The 22,209-nt window shown below is 42.5% G+C and overlaps 2 protein-coding genes across 10 annotated transcripts in view; one reads left to right on the top strand and one right to left on the bottom strand.

Annotated features, from left to right (window-relative positions):
- The window catches only part of LOC309383419 (uncharacterized protein), a 35,636-nt gene extending 18,604 nt beyond the window's left edge, over positions 1–17,032 (bottom strand). Inside the window, exons 1-2 of one of the 4 annotated variants that reach the window (XM_081935950.1) lie at positions 16,940–17,032; positions 8,719–9,228 (exon numbers count right to left, since the gene is read on the bottom strand). In XM_081935950.1, the coding sequence (XP_081792076.1) occupies positions 8,719–9,178 (460 nt within the window). In that variant the 5' untranslated portion in view covers positions 9,179–9,228; positions 16,940–17,032. Of the gene's footprint in view, positions 1–8,718; positions 9,229–10,470; positions 10,574–13,156; positions 13,315–16,939 lie in introns of those variants that run through there. The other 3 variants (XM_081935947.1, XM_081935948.1, XM_081935949.1) reach the window with 3 other exon arrangements.
- The window catches only part of LOC309383425 (uncharacterized protein), a 29,528-nt gene continuing 19,937 nt past the window's right edge, over positions 12,619–22,209 (top strand). The window contains exon 1 of one of the 6 annotated variants that reach the window (XM_081935966.1): positions 12,619–12,754. The gene's annotated coding sequence lies outside the window, so the exon portion shown is untranslated. Of the gene's footprint in view, positions 12,755–17,066; positions 17,200–17,219; positions 17,420–17,489; positions 17,651–22,209 lie in introns of those variants that run through there. The other 5 variants (XM_081935964.1, XM_081935961.1, XM_081935963.1 and 2 more) reach the window with 5 other exon arrangements.

The raw sequence follows: 22,209 nt of genomic DNA, 5'->3' as shown, positions 1-22,209 counted from the left end.
GCTCGCATGACCGCAGAGAAAGCTCTGCGTGCCACCTGTGCCATAGGTTCACCATCACGGATCTATTCCCTGCCACGAAGCCGAATGCTCGTCAGCTGTTGGTGCCATCATTTAAACATAAAAGCTTATTAAGTTCCACTGCTTCCTTTGCAATCTTCGATTAGCACCAAACTGCTCCAGATGTACCACGATGCTTGTCAAAACCCTCTCTGCCGATACCCACCCCTTCTCCTGGAACAGAACTCAGCAAGCAGGTATGCTCCAGCCCCTCTTCCCTTCCCTGCTTCCTTCTCATTTACTCGGCTGCAGCTCTTTATTTATAATGTGCTTAACATGCATTAGGCTCTCTTAATATTGTGCTAGACACCGTATTAATAAAATCAAACAAATGCCTCTCCCAACTGCTAATAGTCAAATAGAATTAAATTGTTTTCAACCAATCTGTCAGGCGCAGGCAGGATGTTTTAATGCTAAACAGTGAGCCCACACGATGTTAAGATGAAACAAGAGAGATGAACAGCCCTGAGAACTGTGAGGAAATGCGCACACAATTCTTGGTTGCAGCCGCTCCTGTTGCTAGGTGGGGAGCCTTTTCCAAGATAAGGAATGATGGCTTATTTCCTTAGTAGCAGTTAAATGCAACCATGGTTCTCTAAGTCCAGGATCCCTCTTGGGCACCCTATCTCAGTGATGGCTAACCTTTTTTTCCTCAGGTGCCGAAAGCGCCCCCACCCATAATGCAATGCACCCCCTGCACCTGTGTGTGTGACTCCCCTGTGCTCCCCCCACGCTTGCGCGTGTGACCCCACCCCACCCCAAGGCCCTTTTTGGGCCAAGCAGGCCTCCCGGAAGCTTCCTCGGAGTGTGGCTCCCCCTCCACATTCCATGTGCATGCAACTCCTCACTCCCGCGCATGTGCACACCTCTCGCATGCGCAAGAGACAGCTGAAAGTCAGCTGGATGGCTGAAGGCGCGCTCGCAGGTGCATTGGAGCTGACCTGGGGTGAAGGCTCTTGTGCCAGCAGGCAGGGCTCCACATGCCACCTGTGGCACATGTGCCATAGGTTCGCCATCACGGCTCTATCTACTCCCTGGGTTTCAAACCAGCGGCATTACATTACCATCACATGAACTTTCACGATGTTTTTCCACCTTCGCGGAGTTGGGGTGGGCGTGGCCTGCGCGTGAGGCATCCAGCCCGCGGGCTGCCAGTGTGACACCCCTGATCTACTCCAAAACTCAGGAATATGAATTGCGCGTATTTGCCAATCACACGATCCTGCAACTGTTGCAAGTCCATGCCAGTTGCCAAATCTATAACATGTGAGCGTGGGAACGCTGCAACAGTCATAAGCATGAGGACTAGCTGTAAGTCACACTTTCCAGTGTTGTCGTAACTTCAAATAGTTGCTTTAAAAAATGGTTATAAGCCGAGGACTAACTCTACCCTAGGCCACAATGCTCTCCTTTAACCTGATTCGGGTGAGATACATGAGCAACGTGGAAGAACATCCGATCTCTAGTAGAAGAGTTTGTGTACTACTGTATGACTGAGATAATATGTCCCCAAGGTTGAAAATACTAAAAATAAAAAGCTACATAAATACGACATATTATTTATTCATGACACAAAACACAGCCCAAAGGCCAGCTTTCCCAAAAAAGCACACACCACCACAGGCAGGCTAGAGGGAACAGATAACCTTCTTAAAACTACAATTAACGTAATGTTCATAGTTGGATATATCAGCTTTCTTGAGATTAAACCAAAGAATCCAAAAAGAGAGAGGAAAAACAGCTTTCATGTTTTCCAGAACTTTTCATAACCAAAATGGCAATGCAGGCAAGTTCTGGGACCGTAAACACCAGAGGTTTGACATCCCAGGTCTCTAGATTAGAATCAGATTCAAAAAAAAGTACTTCAAGGCTCATTGTTGCAAGCACGGATAATCCTCGAAATACAACATTCCTTTCGTGACCGTATGAAGTTACAACGGCATTGAAAACGTGACTTATGACCGTTTTTCACACTTAAGTGTTGCAGCCTGCCCATGGCCACATGATCAAAATTTGGACACTGGGCAACTGGCATGTATTTATGATGGTTGCAGTGTCCTGGGGGGGGGGGGGGAGTCCGGTGATGACCTTTTGTCATTCACTTAACAACTATGTGAATTACTGTGCAGTAATTCACTTAACAAGGCAAGAAAGGTCATAAAATGGGGACGAACTCACTTAACAATGGTCTTGCTTAGCAACAGAAATGTTGGGGTTAAATGTGTTCATACGTCAAGGACTGTCTGCATCACATACATTACCATCCTGGGACAATGTAATAATGAAGCTGTGAAAGGGACATACACAATCCTTCACAGAGTAATTTTCTGCAGAGCTACTCGGCAATAAATCCTCACTGAATTCAGAAGCTTACTTCCAAAAAGGTGTGGATAAAACTGCAGCTTTAACCTCTCTAGGTCTGTAATAATACCACCTATATCTCTGAAGGCGAACCTATGGCGCAGGTGACACGCAGAGCCCTCTCTGCAGGCATACAGCCATTGCCCCAGCTCAGCACTACCGCACATGAGCGTGCACCTCCCACCCAGCCAGCTGGTCTTCGGGTTTCTGATGTGTATGCATGGGAGGCGGGGCGCACCTGTGGGAGTGCTCGCATTACATTTTTGGGCCTCACGCAGCATCCCCGTGCCCCGTTTTGGTGCAGGAGGTCTTCTAGACCCAAAATGGGTGGGGGGGGGCGCTTTCGGCATACAACAACAAAAAGGTTAGCCATCACTGACCTATATGCTACCCAGCTCTACACGGCTCACAACAATAAAATAAAAAAACCTTGCAGTAAATATTTAAATTGTAACGTGTGTAGTCAAGAGAAAAGCAAGGTTACTCCAGCAAACAGAAGAAATGGTTTTAAAACTAAAGAACCTCTGGAAGTTGTTTTTGCTGATCTAATTGGAGCTATGAAACCCAGTTTGGGAGGTTCCTGTTACGTTTTGAGTATCATGGACCATTATTCAAGATATGGTTTCTGCTATTTACTGAAGGCCAAGACAGAAACGTTTCAACATTTCTTTAGTTGGTTAAGATTTGCTGGAAGAAAAATGAAATCTAAGGTGATTACTGTTATTACTGTTGTAACCGATAACGGAACTGAGTTTACAAACTTTAAATTTAAAACAATGTTGAGATCGGCTGGTATTGAGCATAAACGTTCTGCTCCTTATAGGCCACAACATAACTCGTTTATAGAACGAAGGGGGCAAACATTACAAGCCATGGCTCGAACCATGTTAGTTGATTCAGGATTGCCCGAAACACTGTGGGGTGAAGCTATGATGTGTAGTAACCATGTTTTAAATAATGTGGTGAATACAACAACTGGTGAATTGCCAGTCACTCGTTGGCATGGTAGAAAACCTGATTTAAGCTATCTTCACACATTTGGAACTCTGGCATGGGTGCATATTCCTTCAAAAGTAAGACTGAAGGGACAACATAGAGCTAGGCGATTATTTTTCGTAGGTTACGAAGCCAATCATAGAGCGTTTAGATTTTGGAAAAAAGGCACTACAAAAGTACACTGTAGCGCTAATGCTCGATTTATTGAATCCTTTGGGTGGGATAAATTGGAATATAACAAGGATGTAGTTATTGACACCCAGATATTTCCTAGTGGTGAAATAGAAAGACCAGCTATAAAAATTAAAGAGGAAGTGCAAAGTCAGGAGGAAGTGCAAAGTCAGGAGGAGTTAGAAGAACGGGAGCAGATGCAACAGGAGAGTCCACTGGTGAGCCCTGAGTTGCCTAGGCGTTCTACCCATGTAACACGACCACCTGACAAATATCAAGCTAGTATAGCATGTCAAGTAGATAAAGTTCCTGCTACGTATCACGAACTATCCACGTATCCTAAAGAGGAGCAAATAGTTTGGAAAACAGCAATGAACAGGGAACTGAAATCTTTACAAGATCTGGAGGTATATGAGAATGTAAGGTTACCACCAGGTAAAAATGTAATAGGGTGTAAATGGATTTACAGATGGGACTGTTACCCATAAAGCCAGATTAGTAGCACAAGGTTTCAATCAATTAGCAAGTGACTATGATGAGGTATTTGCACCTAGTTTAAAAGTTACAACATTACGTGCATCATTAGTTTGGGCAGCTAAGCATGGATATGTAATAAATCATTTAGATGTCGAGACGGCATATCTCCATGCACCGTTGCAACATACTATATATTTAAAGAAACCTGAAGGGTTAAACACTGATAGCAACACTGATTGTTGGAAGTTAAAAAAGAGTCTTTGTGGTTTAAAACAGTCAGGCCAAGAATGGAGTCAATGCATAGTGAAGGAATTAGCAAGGATAGGTTTTAAAGCTGGAATGGCTGATCCTTGTTTATTTAAGCAAGAAAGCGATGGTATGATTTCATTATTGCTATTGTTTGCATATTGATTACTAAAACAGAGCAAAAGGCTATTGAGATTATTACACTATTAAAAACACGGTTTAAAACAAAACACCTTGGTGAAATCAAGAAATATCTTGGTTTAAAGATAGATAAGACTAGGGGAGGATATAAAATATCACAAACTGAGAAGATCAATCAGTTACTCGGGAATTTCAAAATGGAACTGTGTAAACCAGTTAAAACTCCAATGAGTCAAGAATTTAGCCATGATGATATCAAAAGCCCAGTTTTTGATAAAGATATTTATCAATCCCTAATTGGTAGTTTATCTTATCTTAGCAATTGGTCAAGGCCAGATATTGCATATAGTGTTAATCAATTGGCCAGGTTTAATGCTGAACCTACTGAACGGCACTGGCAAGCTGTTAAACGTGTATTGAGATATCTTAAACAGACAATACACTATGCCTTATATTTAGAGCCTAAGGGTGAACTGAGATTAACCGCATACGCTGATGCAAGTTTTGCAACTGATGTGTCTACACGTAAATCCACATCAGGTATTGCAATATTCTTAGGAAAGGCGTTAATTGGATGGCGGTCTATTCGTCAGAAACATTTAAGTTTATCAACAATGGAGGCTGAATTTTCATGTCTATCCTTGTTATGTACTGATTTGATTTGTTACAAGCAACTCCTAATGGATATGGGAATTAATGTACGGGAAGCTATTGTTGTATATGAAGACAACCAAGCAGCGATCCAGATGGCATCAAATCTTGCAGTAAAGACAAGGACAAAGCATACTGACTTAAGATATTCAAATGTATGGCAAAGTGTTAGTAGTAAAATGATTACACTAGAGCATTGTATGTCTGAAGAAAATATAGCAGACAAATGTACGGCAAAGTGTTAGTAGTAAAATGATTACACTAGAGTATTGTATGTCTGAAGAAAATATAGCAGACCATTTTACTAAAGCTCAAGGTACTGTAATACATAAGCATTGTTGTGAAGCATATGGAATAGGACTGTAAGGTTATATATATTGCTTACCCAAAGGGGAGAATGTTAGGAATGTAAGCTAACAGTTGGGTTAGCAATATATAAACCGGGATGGTAGTACTGTAGCTTTAAGTACTACTGTAATGTGATTGGTTGCTGATACCTCAAGCAGCCATAAGAGGGAGCCAGAATGACTGTTAGCTCTCTGTTTGTTAGATGCTGATCGGATGTATCATGAGGTACTGTGTTTTTGCTACTGTTAGCTGTTTTGTGTGCTAAACTGCTTATTTGATACTGGACTGTGTTCGAAGGGTCATTCCTTAACTGAGAACTTGATAACTGACTGACTGAACTGTGTATGACTGTAAATTGAACTCTGAATACCTCTATATTTCCACATAGTAAACGACTATATTTTATACTATTCGGTGTCCCGGTATGCTGGTTTGTGCGTGTTCTTCCATACCACTCTCATTACGCTTCTCTGCACACTTGCTCTCCTAACGGGGAGCTTACTTACTTAACAAAATCAACTGAACATAAAACATAAACATAAAAGATGGGAGGACAAAAATGGCTTCAGCTTGAAGGAAAATAACTTTTCAATTCCAGGTTCAAAAAAATCTCAACATGCTGCAAAACATAGAATTGTTTCAATAGAAGAGAATATTTGTAGCTCAGGGTTAAACTGTGGGGTCCTTGTTGCTCTTGGAGCTTGGTGGTTTTCTTGCAGATGTTTCATTTCCAAACTAGGTAACCTCCTCAGGGCATTGATAAGATTACCTATACTGTGTTTCCCTAAAAATACAACCTATCCCAAAAACAAGCCCTAGCCCGATTTTCAGGCCTATGCCTAATATAAGCTACCCCAAAAATAAGTCTCGCCCACCATCTGGTTGTACGAGGTAGGGTGAGGCACAGGCATAAAAATCCAGCTAGCTAAGAACTGTAACCAGGTCTACATCTCGACCAAAATTAGGTGGGGGGGGAGGAGTTAAAAGTACAATATATATGTATACTTTTTGTTCTATTTTTTTTTCTTTTTAAGAAAGGAGGAGAATATATGTTAAAATTAAATATGTATATCGAAAAGGAACTATAAAGACCATCAACATAAAATGGAGCTTGCTCAGGAGCTGAAATACACCAAGTAAGTGAGATGAAGAGTGGGAAATAAAGGAGAGAGGTAAGGGAAGAAGAGAGGGATAGGAGAGAGGGCAAGGAGGAGGGAAGAGGAGGAGAAAAATGAGGAGCTGAGAAGGGGGAGAGGAGAAGGAGAGAAGAAGGGGAAGTAGAGTAGGGAAGGATGACAGAGGGAAGAAAGGAGGTAGGGAGGTACTGGTACCGTCGCTCGCTCATGCAATGACACAACACGCCATGTAGCCTCTTGTCACGAGCGGTGGCACCGGCGTGACAAGCCAGGCGGCATCTGGCTGCGAATAGCTGTGAGCGGCTGCAGAAGTTGGGCAGGGGTGCGACAGATGTCAGGGCATGGGATGTGTGGTTGCAGTGGTTCTAAGGTAAGCGGGTAAGACATCCCCCCAAAATAAGACCTGGTGCTTATTTTGGGGCTGAAAATAAAATAAGACTGGGTCTTATTTGTAAGGAAACACCGTAGTTTGGAAATGAAACATCTGCAAGAAAACCACCACGTTCCAAGAGCAACAAGGATCCCAGTCTGCTGTTTGTGAAGCATCATCTAGTTTTTTTATACCACCTTATAGCTTTTAAAATCTCTTGTAAAAAGCAATGAAATTCTTCTTTCAAGAGAAAAGAAATGATTGCCGCTTTTGAAGCAGAACAAAATGCATTTGGCATAAAACTATACCAAACATTCTGAACTCAAAACAACTCAAGCTTGAAATAGGTGAAGTGGGTTATTCGGACCTCCCTGGAAGTTTTTCAAGTTTTAAATGGCTTTGTTTCAAACTCAGATTATTTTCAGTGAGGCTAATGTGCATTTATTAATTTTATTCAGTATACAATTATAGGGAAAAGGCTAATTGATGGGGTTATTAGAACCAGAGATTTTGGAGAAAGAATTTCAACTGGGTGGCTTTATAGTCCTCGAGATATCTGTGAGCAGAATCTGAAAAACCTGATATCAAGAAAACAGCGTGCAAGAAATTCTCATCAACAAGCGGTAATTCCAGCATAATTTTGGAGAATATTTTTTAAAATGTCTCCTGTAAACTATTTGACCCTATAATGGTCTGTGAAATCTCTCCATTTTCACCTACATCCCTGAAACACAAGTTATTTTCTAGAGGAAAAATGATATAGGACGCTGATGGCAAACCTTTTTGCTGTCGCATGCCAAAAGCGCATGCACGCACCTATAAAGCAGAACGTGCATGACCTCCACATGTGCCCCGCCCTCATGCATGCGCACACAACCCCAAGCATGTGCGACCACTGCGCATGCGCATGTGTCTCCTGCATGTCCCCTGCGCATGCACAGCAGAGACCCAAAAACCAGGAGGCTTGCACACATGCTCAGTGGAGCTGAGCTGGAGCAACAGCTTGCATGCCCCCAGAGGGCTCTGCGAACCACCTGTGGCACATGTCCCATAGGTTCGCCATCGCGGAGAGAGGATATACCAGTAGTCATCAACGTATAACCATTTGTTTCAATGAAGTTATAATGATATGTAAAAAGTGATTTATGGTTGGTCCGCATATTTATAATTGATCTTCATATTTACGACCACCACAGCATCCCTATGGTCATGTGATCAAAATGTGGGCCCTTGGCATGCATTTATGACAGTCACAGCATCAGAGTCACCTTGGGATAACATGGGTGGCTAAACAAACAAACAAATAAAATCACCATTTGCAATCTTCCTAAGGGGCTCACAGCATCAGTCATCTTGAGGTAAGATGGGCAGCCTATAAATTTTATGAATGAATGAATGAATGAGATCACCACTTGCAACCTTCCCAAGGGGCTCCCAACAAGCAAAGCCAATGGGGAAAGCTAGATTTACTTAACAATTGCACGATTCACTTCATAACCATGGAAATTTGCTTATCAACCACAGCAAGGCCATAAAATTTGGTGCAACCCACCGAATGCCCGCATTTCTTAGGGACAGAAATTCTGATCCCAATTATGGCCATAAGTCGAGGACTATTTGTGTGTGTCTTTTTCTTGCCTAATGGCATTTTTGGGGGGCATGAAACTCTTAGTTCATGATTCCAATAATTGGTTTTTCTCTTTTAAATCTATCCCAGGCCCAAAATTGAAGATGCGAATTCCCCAGCACACCAAACGATCTTACCTGTGTGGCTAAGTTTTCCCCAGGTCACCATGCTCAGGTAATAGTTTAAAGCAGCACTGGGGTCCTGTTTGGTAATTGCATCAGAGACCAGGATGGTGTTGTTCAAATCGATGTGCAAAATCAGCTTTCGCTTCTTAGGGCTCAAGATTGGCCCAGGAAGAAGTCTAGAGGGAGTGGTTGTGGCTCCCAAGAGCTCGCAAGCTATTTCGTCTTTGCCTTGCATCCTTTCAGGAGACCGATTGTGTGGTCCTTCTGCACAGCCGACCGTCTCAACTTGCTCCCCAGAACCTCTGAGGCTGTTCTCACAGATATTCATGCCGGAAAGAGAATTTTCTCTCTTCCTCTTGCTGGTACTGTTGGAGATAGTTTTTGCGTCTGCCAGTCCAACCGTCACCTCATCACACAACAGCATCTGCTCAGGTTTTACAGTGCCTCTGTTAGACAAATTATCTTTCTCCATCCAATGGTCAGAGGGATTTCTGTCCTTCAAATCCGGTGGGCCATGCTGGGCTGGGATAAATTAGGAAAAAAGATGAGATGTTGCTACCAGCTCAAGTGTGAATGAGTATTATTATTAACATACAAATCACTGCATCCTTATCTTACACAGTGTAGTACTAGATTTACCATAGGAGTATGGAGTTTGGATTCAAAAAGAATAGATTATGAAGTTGCTCACACAGCCTCTGTCGGTATCTAATTAAAGCAGCTGCATCCTTTTGCGGGAGCAGAATGGCTCCTTCAGTAACGGTAGCACGAACTTGGAAGAACACTCAGTTAATATAAGAAGTTGCTGAAAGAGGATATAAACATACCTACGTGCCAGAAAAAAACCACCTGCCTTCAAATCCAAAACCCTGCATAGCCCTAATTTATATTCATTGACTTGGGTCTTCAAAATCCAGTCTCACTTAATAGTGACAGTCAATCAACAGAGCCTTGGCAAACTGTAACTTCTCCATGCAATTGAAATTTGGTCAACGAAGAAAAACTGGATTCAGTAGACAAACTATGAACTATTCTTTTTCCATTATTTTTCACACTTGCTACTTTTCACTAGCCTAGTGGCAAAAGGAGTAGTGTTCCAATATTTGGTCAGCTGCCACAGAGAGGAGGGGGGTCAAGCTATTTTCCAAAGCACCTGAAGGCCAGGCAAGGAACAATGAACAAGGAGAGATTCAACCTGGAAATAAGGAGAAATTTTCTGACAGTGAGAGCAATCAACCAGTGGAACAGCTTTGCCTTCTGATGTTATGGAAGCTTCATCACTGGAAGCTTTGAAGAAGAGACTGGACTGCCATCTGTCAAAAATGGTGCAGGGTCTGCTTGGACCTTGGACTAGATGACCTACAAGGTCCCTTCCAACTCTTGTTAATCTGTATCTGTATCTAAAGAAGAGATACAAAGCACCAGAAGGCAAGATAAGGAAAGCAATGGATGGAAACTAATCCAGGAGAGAAGCAACCTGAAACTAAGGAGAAATTTCCTACCAGTGAGAACAATTAACCAGGGGAAAGGCTAGCCTTCAGAAGTTATAGGTGCCCCGTCACTGGAGGTTGTTAAGAAGAAACTGGACAACTATGTGTCTCAAATGGTATAGGATCTCCTGCTTGGGCAAGGGGTTGGATTAGAAGACCTCTAATGTCCTTTTTAACTCTCTTATTCTGTTACTATTTCCATTCTCTTGAGATTAATCTAAAACACTAAATAATTAAGCCAAGGCAGGAAGTAGGGTTCCAGTTCTTGACATACCTTGCTGATCTAGGAATTGCCACTAAAGAGCCGTCTTTGCCAAATCGAGGCGCTCCAACTCTGTTAGACTTCAGATTTTGTTATCCCCATCCTAAGTAAATCACTGTTGTAAATATAGCATAAGCCATTAACAGGGTGTGTACGGGCAAGTAGGGCGGCGTTTTAAAGAGGATTACTCATTGCCAAATCCATGCAAATTAAAACCAGCTCTATAACTCATGACAATTTAATATGGAAGCTCAGCATTCGTAGAATATCCTATGAATGACATAATCCCTTCTCACATGTATTTCTCATCCCGGCTTACATCACCCTACTTCTCATCTTCCCAAAAGAAAACCAAATCAAGTTGTAACTTGGAATCCTGGAATCAGAATACGTCAAAAGATTTAAGTTACCACTGAAACAATATACAGGTTGTGCTTGACTTACAACAGTTAATTTAGTGACCATTCAAAGTAACAATGGCACTGAAAAATGTGATTTATGTCCATTTTTCACACTAATGACCTTGGCCGCATCTCCGTGATCATGTGATCAAACTTCAGATGCTTGGCAACTGGTTCATATTTATGACCATCGCTGTGGCTCAAGGTCACACGATCTCCTTTTGTGACCTTCTGTCAATGGGGGAAGACAGAGTTACTTAACGACAAGGTTACTAACTTGTCAGTTGCAGTGATTCACTTAACAACTGTGGCAAGAAAATCGTACAATGGGGCAACTCACTTAACAAATGTCTCACTCAACAACATAAATTTTGGGCTCAATTGCCATTGTAAGTGGAGGACTTATCTGTACAGCTATTGATAAGGAGAGAAAAGGGGCCCCAATTTGTGTGCCCAAAAACAATAAAATTCTGCAATCACTAACGTGGTATATAGCCTAGTCAGTGGCACCAGTATAATAAAATCTTATACCTACTCAGAGTCATCCTCTCAAAAGAATGGGCACAACTCTATTGGGCCTATTGTAAGGTTTTAAAAACCTAGCTGTCTCCCGGAATCTGGAGAGCTGAATGTGCTAAATCCCTCTTTTTTAGCTTTAGTGTTAACTCAACAGTTTATTACCTTAGCTCCTGTGATATTGATTTTGGATATTATTGTTTTAAATGTTTTTATTGTTTTGAAATTGTAAGCTGTCCAGTCAAACAAACCAACTTGTAGCAGTTTTTTAACACACACACAAAAAACCCCCAACCTAAACATATGCAGAGGGCCAGTTTGGTGTAGAGCAGGGGTCCTCAACCTCCAGGCCACAGATTGTTCGGAACATGGTCGCACAAGCAACGGGCGGTCCATGTGCGCGCACAGCTCCACTTGCACCACTGGTGGCCGCTCACACACAGCTCTACTTGTGTGACTGCTGGCTGCTCATGCTCACTCACGAAAGCCTAATTCGTGAGAGTGGCGCTCGCGCGTGCGCCTACCATTTACATAAAACCACCCCTTCTCTCCCCCCCCCCTCGCAGGCCGCCAGGCAAGAAAGGTTTGGGACCACTGGTGCAGAGGTTAAGGCAGGGGTGTCCAAACTTGGAACTTTAAGACTTGCGGACTTCAACTCCCAGAATTCCCCAACCAGGCTGGCTGGGGAATTCTGGGAGTTGAAGTCCGCAAGTCTTAAAGTTCCCAAGTTTGGACACCCCTGGATTAAGGCATAAGGCTAGAATATAGAAGCCTGTGACTTCTGGTCTTGTAATCTTAGAGAGAAGGAAGAGCCAAGGGCAATTCACCTCCAAAAATCTTGCCAAGAAAACTGAAGGGATTTGTCCAGGCACTTGATACAGGTTCTATTCAACTTACAACAGTTTGTTTAGTGACAGCACTGAAAAAGTGACTTATGACCATTTTTCACACGTGATCCAAATCCAGACACTTGGCTACTAATTCATATTTATGATAGTTGCAGGGGCCCAGGGCCATGGGATTACCTTTTTGGGGGGGGGGGGCGACGACTTCTGACAAGCAAAGTCAAAGGGGAAGCCAGATTCAATTAACCACCATCTTACCACTTTAACAAGTACAGCGATTCACTTAACAACGGTGGCAAGAAAGGCCACAAAACGGGTGCAAAACTTCACTGTCTCAGCCACAGAAATGCTGGGCTCCATTGTGGCCCAAAATAAAAGTGCATAAGCTTATCTTAAGGCAACAACCACAAGCCCCGCTTCCGTGGGAAAAAATGCTTCCTGAACGCATCTTATATTAAGGAACCAGGCAAGGCAAACGCCGGTGATTTCCCCATGCGATGCCGGAAACAAGACTCTTCCTCTCGTTTCCCACCGGTAAATCTTTACAAGAGATGCTTGTCGTCGTAACTTCTCTGAATTTCTCACCCCGATCTGCTCGCCCCCTTTACTTTTACACAGCATGGGAAAACCTAATTATAACTCGGGCTCCCCTTGTACAAAGCGGCGTGATCAATCTACAAGCTGAGTGTTACACAAGGCGCTTAGCATGCAATTCACACGCATCCCTAGCTGTTTAAAACTAAGCACGAAGAGGGGTGCAAACGCAATCCATTTTTTAAAAAAAGTAAAATTCCCCTGGGGAGGAAAAAGAGATCCCCCAGAAGATCCCCGGTGCCCATGACCTTCCATTTATACTGCGGGGAGGATCCTTGGGGTTCAGCTTCTGCTTTTTGATTGCTCCCTTTCTTTCCTATCCCAAAAAGAGCTGAGACCCACCTAGCTCGCTTTCTGACCGGAGAAAACGATCCCTCTTGTCCCGCATGTAACATTACCAAATTCCCGACACCCGGCTTCTCATTTCCTCTCCGGAGCAATTTCCAGGCACCAGAGTAATTGTTTAACTCCGGTTCCTAGAATGTCCCCTGGCTTTGGACTTCCTATTTCGAAGCCGACGAACGTAGCGCCCTCTATTGGCAACCTACAAGCTTTCCCAAAGATGCTTTTTCAGGAGGCAACTGGACTTGCTTGTTTTTTTTTCTTTGAAGACGTTTCGCTTCTCGCCCAAGAAGCTTCTTCAGCTCTGACTGGATGGTGGAGAATGGAAGGATTTATACTCCTTGCAGACAGCTGGTCATTTGCATCCTTTTTAGAGGATCGTTGAAGCACTTGGAGGTTTATCTGTGTCCTCAGAGTCACCTGAGCAGTGTTCTTGGTTCCTGTAATCTGCCATTTTCTTCTTCTTCTGGAAATCCATTCCTACTCCTCCCACACCATTCAAAGGATGTTCATCCCAAATTGCATAGCTAAAAGCCTGTAGAGATTCTCAGTCATCCAGGTCATGGTTCTCCCATGGTGCTTTTTCAGGAGGCAACTGGGCTTTCTTATTTTTCCTTTGAAGACATTTCACTTCTCTTCCAAGAGGCTTCTATTCTTGGATGAGAAGCAAAACGTCTTCAAAGAAAAAAAACAAGAAAATCCAGTTGCCTCCTGAAAAAGCACCTTTGGGACACCTCACAAAGTAGTTATTGTGGGGAAAACGGGAAGAGGAACAAGTATTGACATGTTTGCGTCCTTCAGTTATTTATGAACAGTAATAAAAGATAAAAATAGCATACTCTGCTATCATTGCTGGGTCCAGCCACTAGATCCGGATTGGGCAAGCTTTTTATTCCCCTTGGCTTCAGTCTTCTCTCCTACTGACAACTGGGTTGACTGCCTTGGTAGGTGAAACATGCCCACCCTGTACACCCTGTATAAAGTTTGGGTTGAAAGGAGGATCTGTTTTTAACTCAAATTGTAGGCAGGCAAAGAACAGTGAGAAAACTACTCAATCTCTCAATCTCTCTCTCTCTCTCTCTCTGTCTCTCTCTGTCTCTCTCTGTCTCTGTCTCTCTCTCTCTGTCTCTCTCTCTCTCTCTCTCTCTCTCTCTCTCTCTCTGTCTCTCTCTCTCTCTGTCTCTGTCTCTGTCTCTGTCTCTCTCTCTGTCTCTCTCTCTCTCTCTCCCTCCCTCCCTCCCTCCCTCCCTCCCTTTTGGCTTCTGAAGCTGATTGCTTCACCATAAATCAAACTCCTGTCTTTCTCTCAACTCATCTTTATGTCTCACTTTAAAATCTCTGGCTTCTTTTTTACTTTTCAGGTTTATTTGTTCAAATTTTGTTTCTTCCCATCTATTGTATAGTGGGCTTCAGTAGGCAAAAACAGACCAGCATAGATATAACAGAATTTATTGACTCAAAACTGAAACTGAGGAACTGCAGGCAAATCCCTGTCATTTATACTCTGGCCCCACAGGGCCTTAACCATCATAATACTTAGAAAAGCCTGCCCAAATATGAATGTTCTAAGTTTCCCTCCAAAACAATTGAAGTTAACAGGGTCATCTAAAGGTTAGTTTCACTTTAGCAGGGCTTAAAACGTAAAGGTAAAGGATCCCCTTGTACGTATGTGCTAGTCGTTCCTGACTCTAGGGGGCGGTGCTCATCTCTGTTTCAAAGCTGAAGAACCAGCGCTGTCCAAAGACATCTCTGTGGTCATATGGCCTGCACGCCGAAGGCACACAGAACTCTGTTACCTTCCCACCAAGGGTAGTTCCTATTTTTCTACTTGCATTTTTACATGCTTTCGAACTGCTAGGTTGGCAGAAGCTTTGACAAGTAACGGGAGCTCACTCCATTATGCCGCACTAGGGATTCGAACCGCCGAAATGCCAACCTTTCTAATCGACAAGCTCAGCGTCTTAGCCACTCCTCCCTTTAGTAGGGCATAACACAACTTATATATTCAATATATAACACCCTTTACTCTATGGGTGACTCCCCCAACACACACACACCCCTCAGAAGACTCTCAGTTCAATTTCCTTGTAGGGTCCCTGCTGTTTGGGGCCTTTTCATCTCATTCCCTGATCTTTATCCCTCTTTGATCTGCCCTGGGTAATTACTACTCCTTCACTTCCTAACTCCCCACTTATTTCATTGTTCTTTGTGGCACCTACCTGTTTGCAGAAAAAGTGCTCATTTCCTCAATTTGGTTACAACCCTTGAGTAATACAAGTACGCTTTGGTTCAAATTGTTCCTTGCAAGCTGAAAATCCATTTGTCATGGATAAAATTCTAGCCTAAGTTATATCTTGATGTACCAATTTTCTCTTTTGGGAGAAAGAATCTAAAAACCCGGATTATAAATCTAATTTACACATCGATAAATGTAAGGCTCACTTCCAAAACAATTCCCCTTTGTACAGTTGGATGAGATGTGGTCTATTCTGTTCCTTTATAATTTCCTCATTTCATTCTGTTTACACCAGCCTTGAGACATACCAAGAAGCAAAGATTTCACTCCCCCGTAGTGCATCCAGTTTGCAGAATTTCAAGATGCTGATAGAAATATATCACACATCCTGAAGGCACCAGTTAGAGAAAAGCAGCTTAGATCTACCCTCTGTCAGAAGCAGGAAGAATCTGTTGTTTCTTACTATCAAAGTTAGAAGCTACACTACTGCAAGCAATAATAATACTGCATGCATGATAAATCAGCGTATCAAGTTAGTGCACTATAGTTTAGGTAATACAGGGAGTCCTCAACATACAACCGCAACTGAGCCCAGAATGTATGTTGCTAAGTGAGTAGTTGTTAAGTGAGTTTTGTCCCATTTCACAACTTTTCTTGCCACATTTGTTAAGTGAATCTGGCTTCCCTATTGACTTTGCTTGTCAGAAGGTTGCCAAAGGGGATCCCTTGACTCCAGGACACTGCAACTGTCATAAAAGTGAGTCAGTTGTCAAGCATCTGAATGTAAATCATGTGGCCAAGAGAATGCTGCAATGGCCATACAGTAAGTGTGAAAAATAGGGATAAGTCATTTTTTTCAGTGCGGTTATAACTTCAAACAATCACTAAACAAACCATTTTAAGTTGAGAACTGCCTGTATACACATCAATATTTAACAGGCAAATTAAGTGTGCTTTCTCAGCAACATTTGGATTATTTCTGGCAAATACTACATTCCTGCTCTCACCAACCAATCATCTGAAACAAAAGGAAAAAGAAGAAATGGTAAGCTTCTACCCCTTTACAGAAAAAGGCTCCAGGGCTCACGCTTCCTGTAAACCTTTATTTAAAACTTGCCCATCACATACATTTTCAGTTGTCCAATAAGGAAATCCATACAAAAGTTTCATAAATATATATATAAACAAACCAATAAAATGAAGTAGAGAAAGGCTCTCCCAAGCGATAACAAAGATACTAACAGGAAAGTGTATTTCATTTCGGCTGTAAAACTATTAAATAGCAGCAAAAAAGTTTATTCTGTACTCTACCTAACCTACATCTAAATGACTACAACCCTGTGTATTTACCATATTAGCTAGAGCAGCAAAAAAGTTTATTCTGTACTCTACCTAACCTACATCTAAATGACTACAACCCTGTGTATTTACCATATTAGCTAGAGTTTGCCTACTTTTGTTGTAGTGGCCCCCTCCCTTTTTTGAGTGTACCCTGCAATATACTACACAACTATCAACTGGACTTCTCTCAGCCCCACCCTAAATACCTGAATATGCTTTGGTTTAATGCCTTGATACTAAGTTCCATGTAGGTAGCCTTGATGGGAGCTCTGTGGTCAAGTGAATGAGGAAGTCATGATTAAATTCATACACTCTGATGCCTCAGGCCAGGGAGCTCTGTCAAGGCAACAGGTTTTTTTTTTTTTAACGCACTAAAGCAAACAAAACACCTCGGGGTGTTTATCATATACAGAGCCGTTTCACACACGCTGGTCCTGGAAACACTTTTTAGGCCGATTGCTACCAGGTGAGTCAACCAACTTCCTCTTCTACAGGTATAACTCTTAAGTTTGAAAGTGGTCACTGGTGCGATCCCAGGGTATTATGGAGACCAATTTCAAATGGTTTAAAGGTTCCGAAGAGGAGGAACAGGTGGTATAAAAGGTGGAGTTTAACTAACTTTAATTTGCTCTCTCCCTGGGACTGTGAAAGGTACAGCAGAAAGCTTATCCTTCCAGAAATATCAGGTTCTGTCTTTCCCTCCAGACAATTCTGTTTTGCTTTGCTCAATTTTTTTTTTGCTTTTTTATTTATTTTTTGCTTTTTAACTTTTGGCTAGCAATAAGGACTGCTTCATTTTGTTCCTGTGTTGTTATCTTTAAGGAGATTGGTTTTTAAAATACTCGCTACTTTACCGAACTGAAAGTGGCGTGTCTACTTCAAGAGCTTTTATGCAGTCTAGTGGGTCTTACTTCCAGGTAACTGGCTGTGGGATTACAACAAACCCTATTTAAAAGGAATGGTTGGCTACACAGTTCCCATTTTTACATTCTTGCAAAAGGTTTCACTTAATTTTTTTTCCCCTTACATTTTAAATTCTGGGATGTAAATATTTAATTTATTGAGAGCAAGTACTTTAGCGGGGCTACCAACTCCTAAATATGTTGTTCTCCTACCTTGGAGCCAGTGTTTCCATATGGTTCAGCTACTAAATAATTCTGCTCTCCAGGCAAGGTGGCAATTATTGATAAAGGCTTTTCGGCTAGTTATTTATGGCAAAATTGTTTATGGCACAGGGGAGGACAATTACATTTTCCCCAATAATTTTAAGCTGAAAATGTGAATTAAAGGTATTTCAAAGTCAAGGAGCAAAAGAAAAGGAATTTATGCAAACCAAAATTTCAAGGTGTTTATTATGAGATTATATATATATAAAATCTTGTATGTTGCCCATCTCAGCTTTCAAACATATATAAGCTGCATATAGCTTAGGATGTTGAAATCCAGAAGCTTTTCCCTTGTGTGTTTTTGTTCATGTGAGCTGCCCAGAGTCTTTCAGAATTGGGTGGCATAAAACTTCTATAAATTATTATTCATTAAATGTGAGAACACTCTTGCCAAGACCATAGTTCCAGTAATTCTCCATGTAGTAATTAAGTGTTTTTGATCCAGGTATTTCATTTTTAAAATTCCTTCTTTATTCAGTTTCAGTTTGCATCCAGTCTTGGGAGCTGTTTTCATAAAATGCCTACCCTTCAGTTTTCAGGGTATGCAAATGGCCACAAAGGGTGGAGTTGGGTTTAAAAAAGTCAAGATGGCAGCCACATTTTCCCCATAGTTGTGATGCACAGAGAAGGGTTTCAAAGGGCCGCCATCTGGATTTCCTTTGAGCTCTTATAGATAAACCCTTAAAACCAGATGGCCCCTGGCTGGCCTCATTCCATTCCGTATTATTTTTAAGATTCTGAGCTTCAGTATGGAAAAGAAAGACATGCTGTCTGTTGTGAAGGAACTCATCGGCCTCCACTATCAAGTTTATTTCTTGATTCAACATAAGCCTCAATGGCTTATTGTTAGGAAATAAAGATAGTGGGAGCCTGTAGTCTGAACAAAAGATAGAGGAACCATGTTTCCCGCAAAATAAGACAGGGTCTTTTATTCTTTTGACCCCCAAAATAAGCGCTTGGCCTTATTTCTGGGGAGGTCTTATTACTTTTGAGGTGCAGGAGGTAGTGAGCGTGGTCACCTCATAGTTGCTGCTGTGTTGCAATATTTTCAAGGAGAGATTATTATCCGGGGAGGTCTTATTTTCGGGAAAACAGGGTAGGCTGAGAGTTGATAGATAATAATACCCTAAGAGGTTAGAAAATGTGGCAAGGAAAGTTGCCCAGATATTTTGTTCCTGGCCATATCCTTGCAAATATACCGTATTTATTCGAGTATAACGCGCACACATGTATAACGCGCACCCCTAATTTTCGATTAAAAATCGGTATAAAATTTTGTTTCACACCAAGCATTGTAATTGACAAAAAAACGTTGTTGAACACATGCGGCCATGATAAAAATCATTTATTGACAACGTAAACTGGTATAAACACAATACCGAAATAAATAAATGCCGTCCATTTTATTGCTGATGCCGTAACGTGTGAGCGAGGCGAGGAAATGAAGCGGCGACCATACAGCGGATAATAAGAATTCTCACCCCCAGTTCGGGCCGCCCACTGTACGCGAGGGAACTTTTTTTTTCTTCGCCCTCGCGTACAGTGAGCAGCTGCAGCCTGGAAAAGGCGCAGTGCGAATTTACAATTCGCCTGCGCCCTCAATGGACCGGCCGCCACTGCCACCCCACCCCAGCCCTCGTTTATAACGCGCACCCAAACTTTGATTTATTTTTTTGGTAGAAAATTTAGTGCATTATACTCGAATAAATACGGTAGTTCTCTTTGGTCTATGGGGAAGGTCTTCTAAATGGCGATCATGTTCTTAAGTGCCTTCAATCTGTTTCTGAACTATTAATGTGCCAACTGGCCCCAAACTGTTCTGGTTCTCTCTGCTAAATTATCTCAAGAGTCCTGGATTTGAGTCATGATACACTCAACCAGAAAGGTCGGCAGTTCGGCAGTTTGAATCCCTAACCCCGAGTAATGGAGTGAGCTCCTGTTACTTGTCCCAGCTTCTGCCAGCCTAGCAGTTCAAAAGCATGTAAAAATGCAAGTAGAAAAATAGGAGCCACCTTTGGCGGGAAGGTAACAGCATTCCTTGCGCTTTTGGCGTTTAGTCATGCCAGCCACATCACCACGGAGATGTCTTCGGACAACGCTGGCTCTTCGGCTTTGAAACGAAGATGAGCACTGACCCCTAGAATCAGGAACGACTAGCACATATGTGCGAGGGGAACCTTTACCTTTACTTTACAGGCTTTATAGGTTGTTGCATGGTTGTTCTTGACTTGTTTTTGAGTTATACCAGGGGTTGAGATTTGCTGATGTGGCTTCTAGTTTTCTTCAAGAAATGATACTTATTTAAAGTTTTTTGTTTCTGCTAAGCCAGCTGAAGTGGTTCATTCTTGCTGTGGGATGAAGCCTGAGGCACCTAAGGCCGCAATGAGGCTTGTTATGTTGTGTGAAGGCAGCCATCCCATTTTGGCACTGGTCTTGTCTCAGGCATTAGATCAGAGTTCCTCAATCTTGGAAGCTTGAAGAGTTGAATTCCCCAGGAAACAGGCTGTCTGGGAATTCTAGAAGTCCACACAACTTCAAGCTGCCAAGATTGAGAAACACTGTGGTAGATGCATTGTTGTTACTCCATCAGCAGCAGTTGTTGTAGTTACAGCGTTTTTCCTGCTGTTTTTTTTTTAATGATTTGAATGTGTAGCTTTACACAATGCTATTGTTTATCATCTCTTTTCTCCCTCTTCTTTAGAAGTAACTTTCTAATGGGGTGGCAGTGGATTATGTCCCAGCAGGAGCTACAACCTAGTTGAACTTGCCTGGGCATGGAACCCGGCTTGGCTAGAACCTGTGTGAGGGACCACTAGTGATCCCATGGCTTTAGACTAAACCAGAAGGTTAAAGTAGTGTAGGAAAGAAGGCAGAGTCAAATGGTTACCAGGCTTGAGTTCATTGAATTGCTAGCAGTCAAACTCAGTTTGAGAGCATTTTACCCCTAGATGTCGAAAAAGCAGTTGCCCAAGCGTCTTCTACATGATAGCCTAATTTCATTGTCATATTGTCAAAAGGACCAATTTTATTGCTTAGTCTACTACCCTGAGCCACAAAGTGATGCGCTTTGTGTCCCATGTAAAGTGGGTTCTCCAATGATAGCTGCCTATACTTCCTTATTATATTGGACCAGGGCTTTCAAACTTGCGGCCCACAGGCTGGATGCATCACGCGCTGCCATGCCCATGCCCGGTTTAGCGGGGGGGGGGGGAGTCCCAATACGTCCTGTGACGCCGCCATGATGCCGCAGGTTTCACACTCCTGTATTAGACAGAGGCATTCACAGCAAAAAAAATTTTAGCAGGCATAAAGGGTGTCGTAGTCCAACATATCTGGAAGGACAATCTTGATTTACAGAAGACTGCCTTCTCCTTTGGGGAACACTGGATCTTATCAGGCTGGCAGTGTAGGAAGTTATCACCTAGCCCTCTCCCAGAAAAATGAAATATCCTAGGAAATATTGAAAAGGCAGAATATTTCTCAGGATGTGAAAAGAAACATGTTTCAAAAAGACAAGGTAACTCTCCCTGCAGCTTCCTGCCCCCACCTTTTGTCCATGAGCCATTAAAGCCTCAGCCAGTCCCTTTACATAATAAAAGACTTCTCCCCTTCAGCTCCAGGGGGATGGGAATGAAGGCATGGTAATATAAGCCTTTACTCAACTGACCACATGGCATCTGAACTCAACCAAACCTGGATTCAAAACTCAGCCTAGAGGATTGCCCTTGCATGGGCCCATGTGAGTCTGACAACCAATCAGAATACATTTCTTACACAGGAACAGGAAACAGAGAGGTGGGACTGAACAGATTATAAAAAGCCCTGCAGGCCCTTCTTCAGTCCCTTCCCTTTCCTTCTCTTCTTCTCCCCAACATTGAAACATGTGATCATCTTTTCTGTTCAGGACTCGGGCCATGTGGTCCTGTCCACCATTAAAACCATCTTTCCAAGCAGCCTCCATGTCTCCAGTGTCTTTTTCCCCACTTGGAGCCGAACCGAGAAAGACATTTCTTTCAACAGCAGCAAGGCTTGAAGAGATGAAAGCGTTGTTTTTGAAAGAGGAGGAGTTGAATGTCCAGATGGAGGACTTTTATTTATTGACATAATCTGAATGCTACAAGGAAATGATCCCTGTTTGCAAATTGTTTATAATCCAAAGAAAGAATGTCCTGTTGCCATGAATCATTTCTTTCTTTCGAAGAAATCACACAAAGCTTGCAATCAGGATCCCTTGCCTCATTACCTCCATTCTCAAGAACAGAGAATCTAGCCGCGATGCAGTAGTTGTTGCAGGCTAATTCTGCCGACTG

Source organism: Natrix helvetica (genome assembly GCF_964273705.1).
Source record: "Natrix helvetica genome assembly, chromosome: 1".
Lineage (NCBI taxonomy): Eukaryota > Metazoa > Chordata > Lepidosauria > Squamata > Natricidae > Natrix > Natrix helvetica.
Note: the sequence above shows the minus strand (reverse complement) of the source record. Positions and strands in the feature narration are given on the sequence as shown.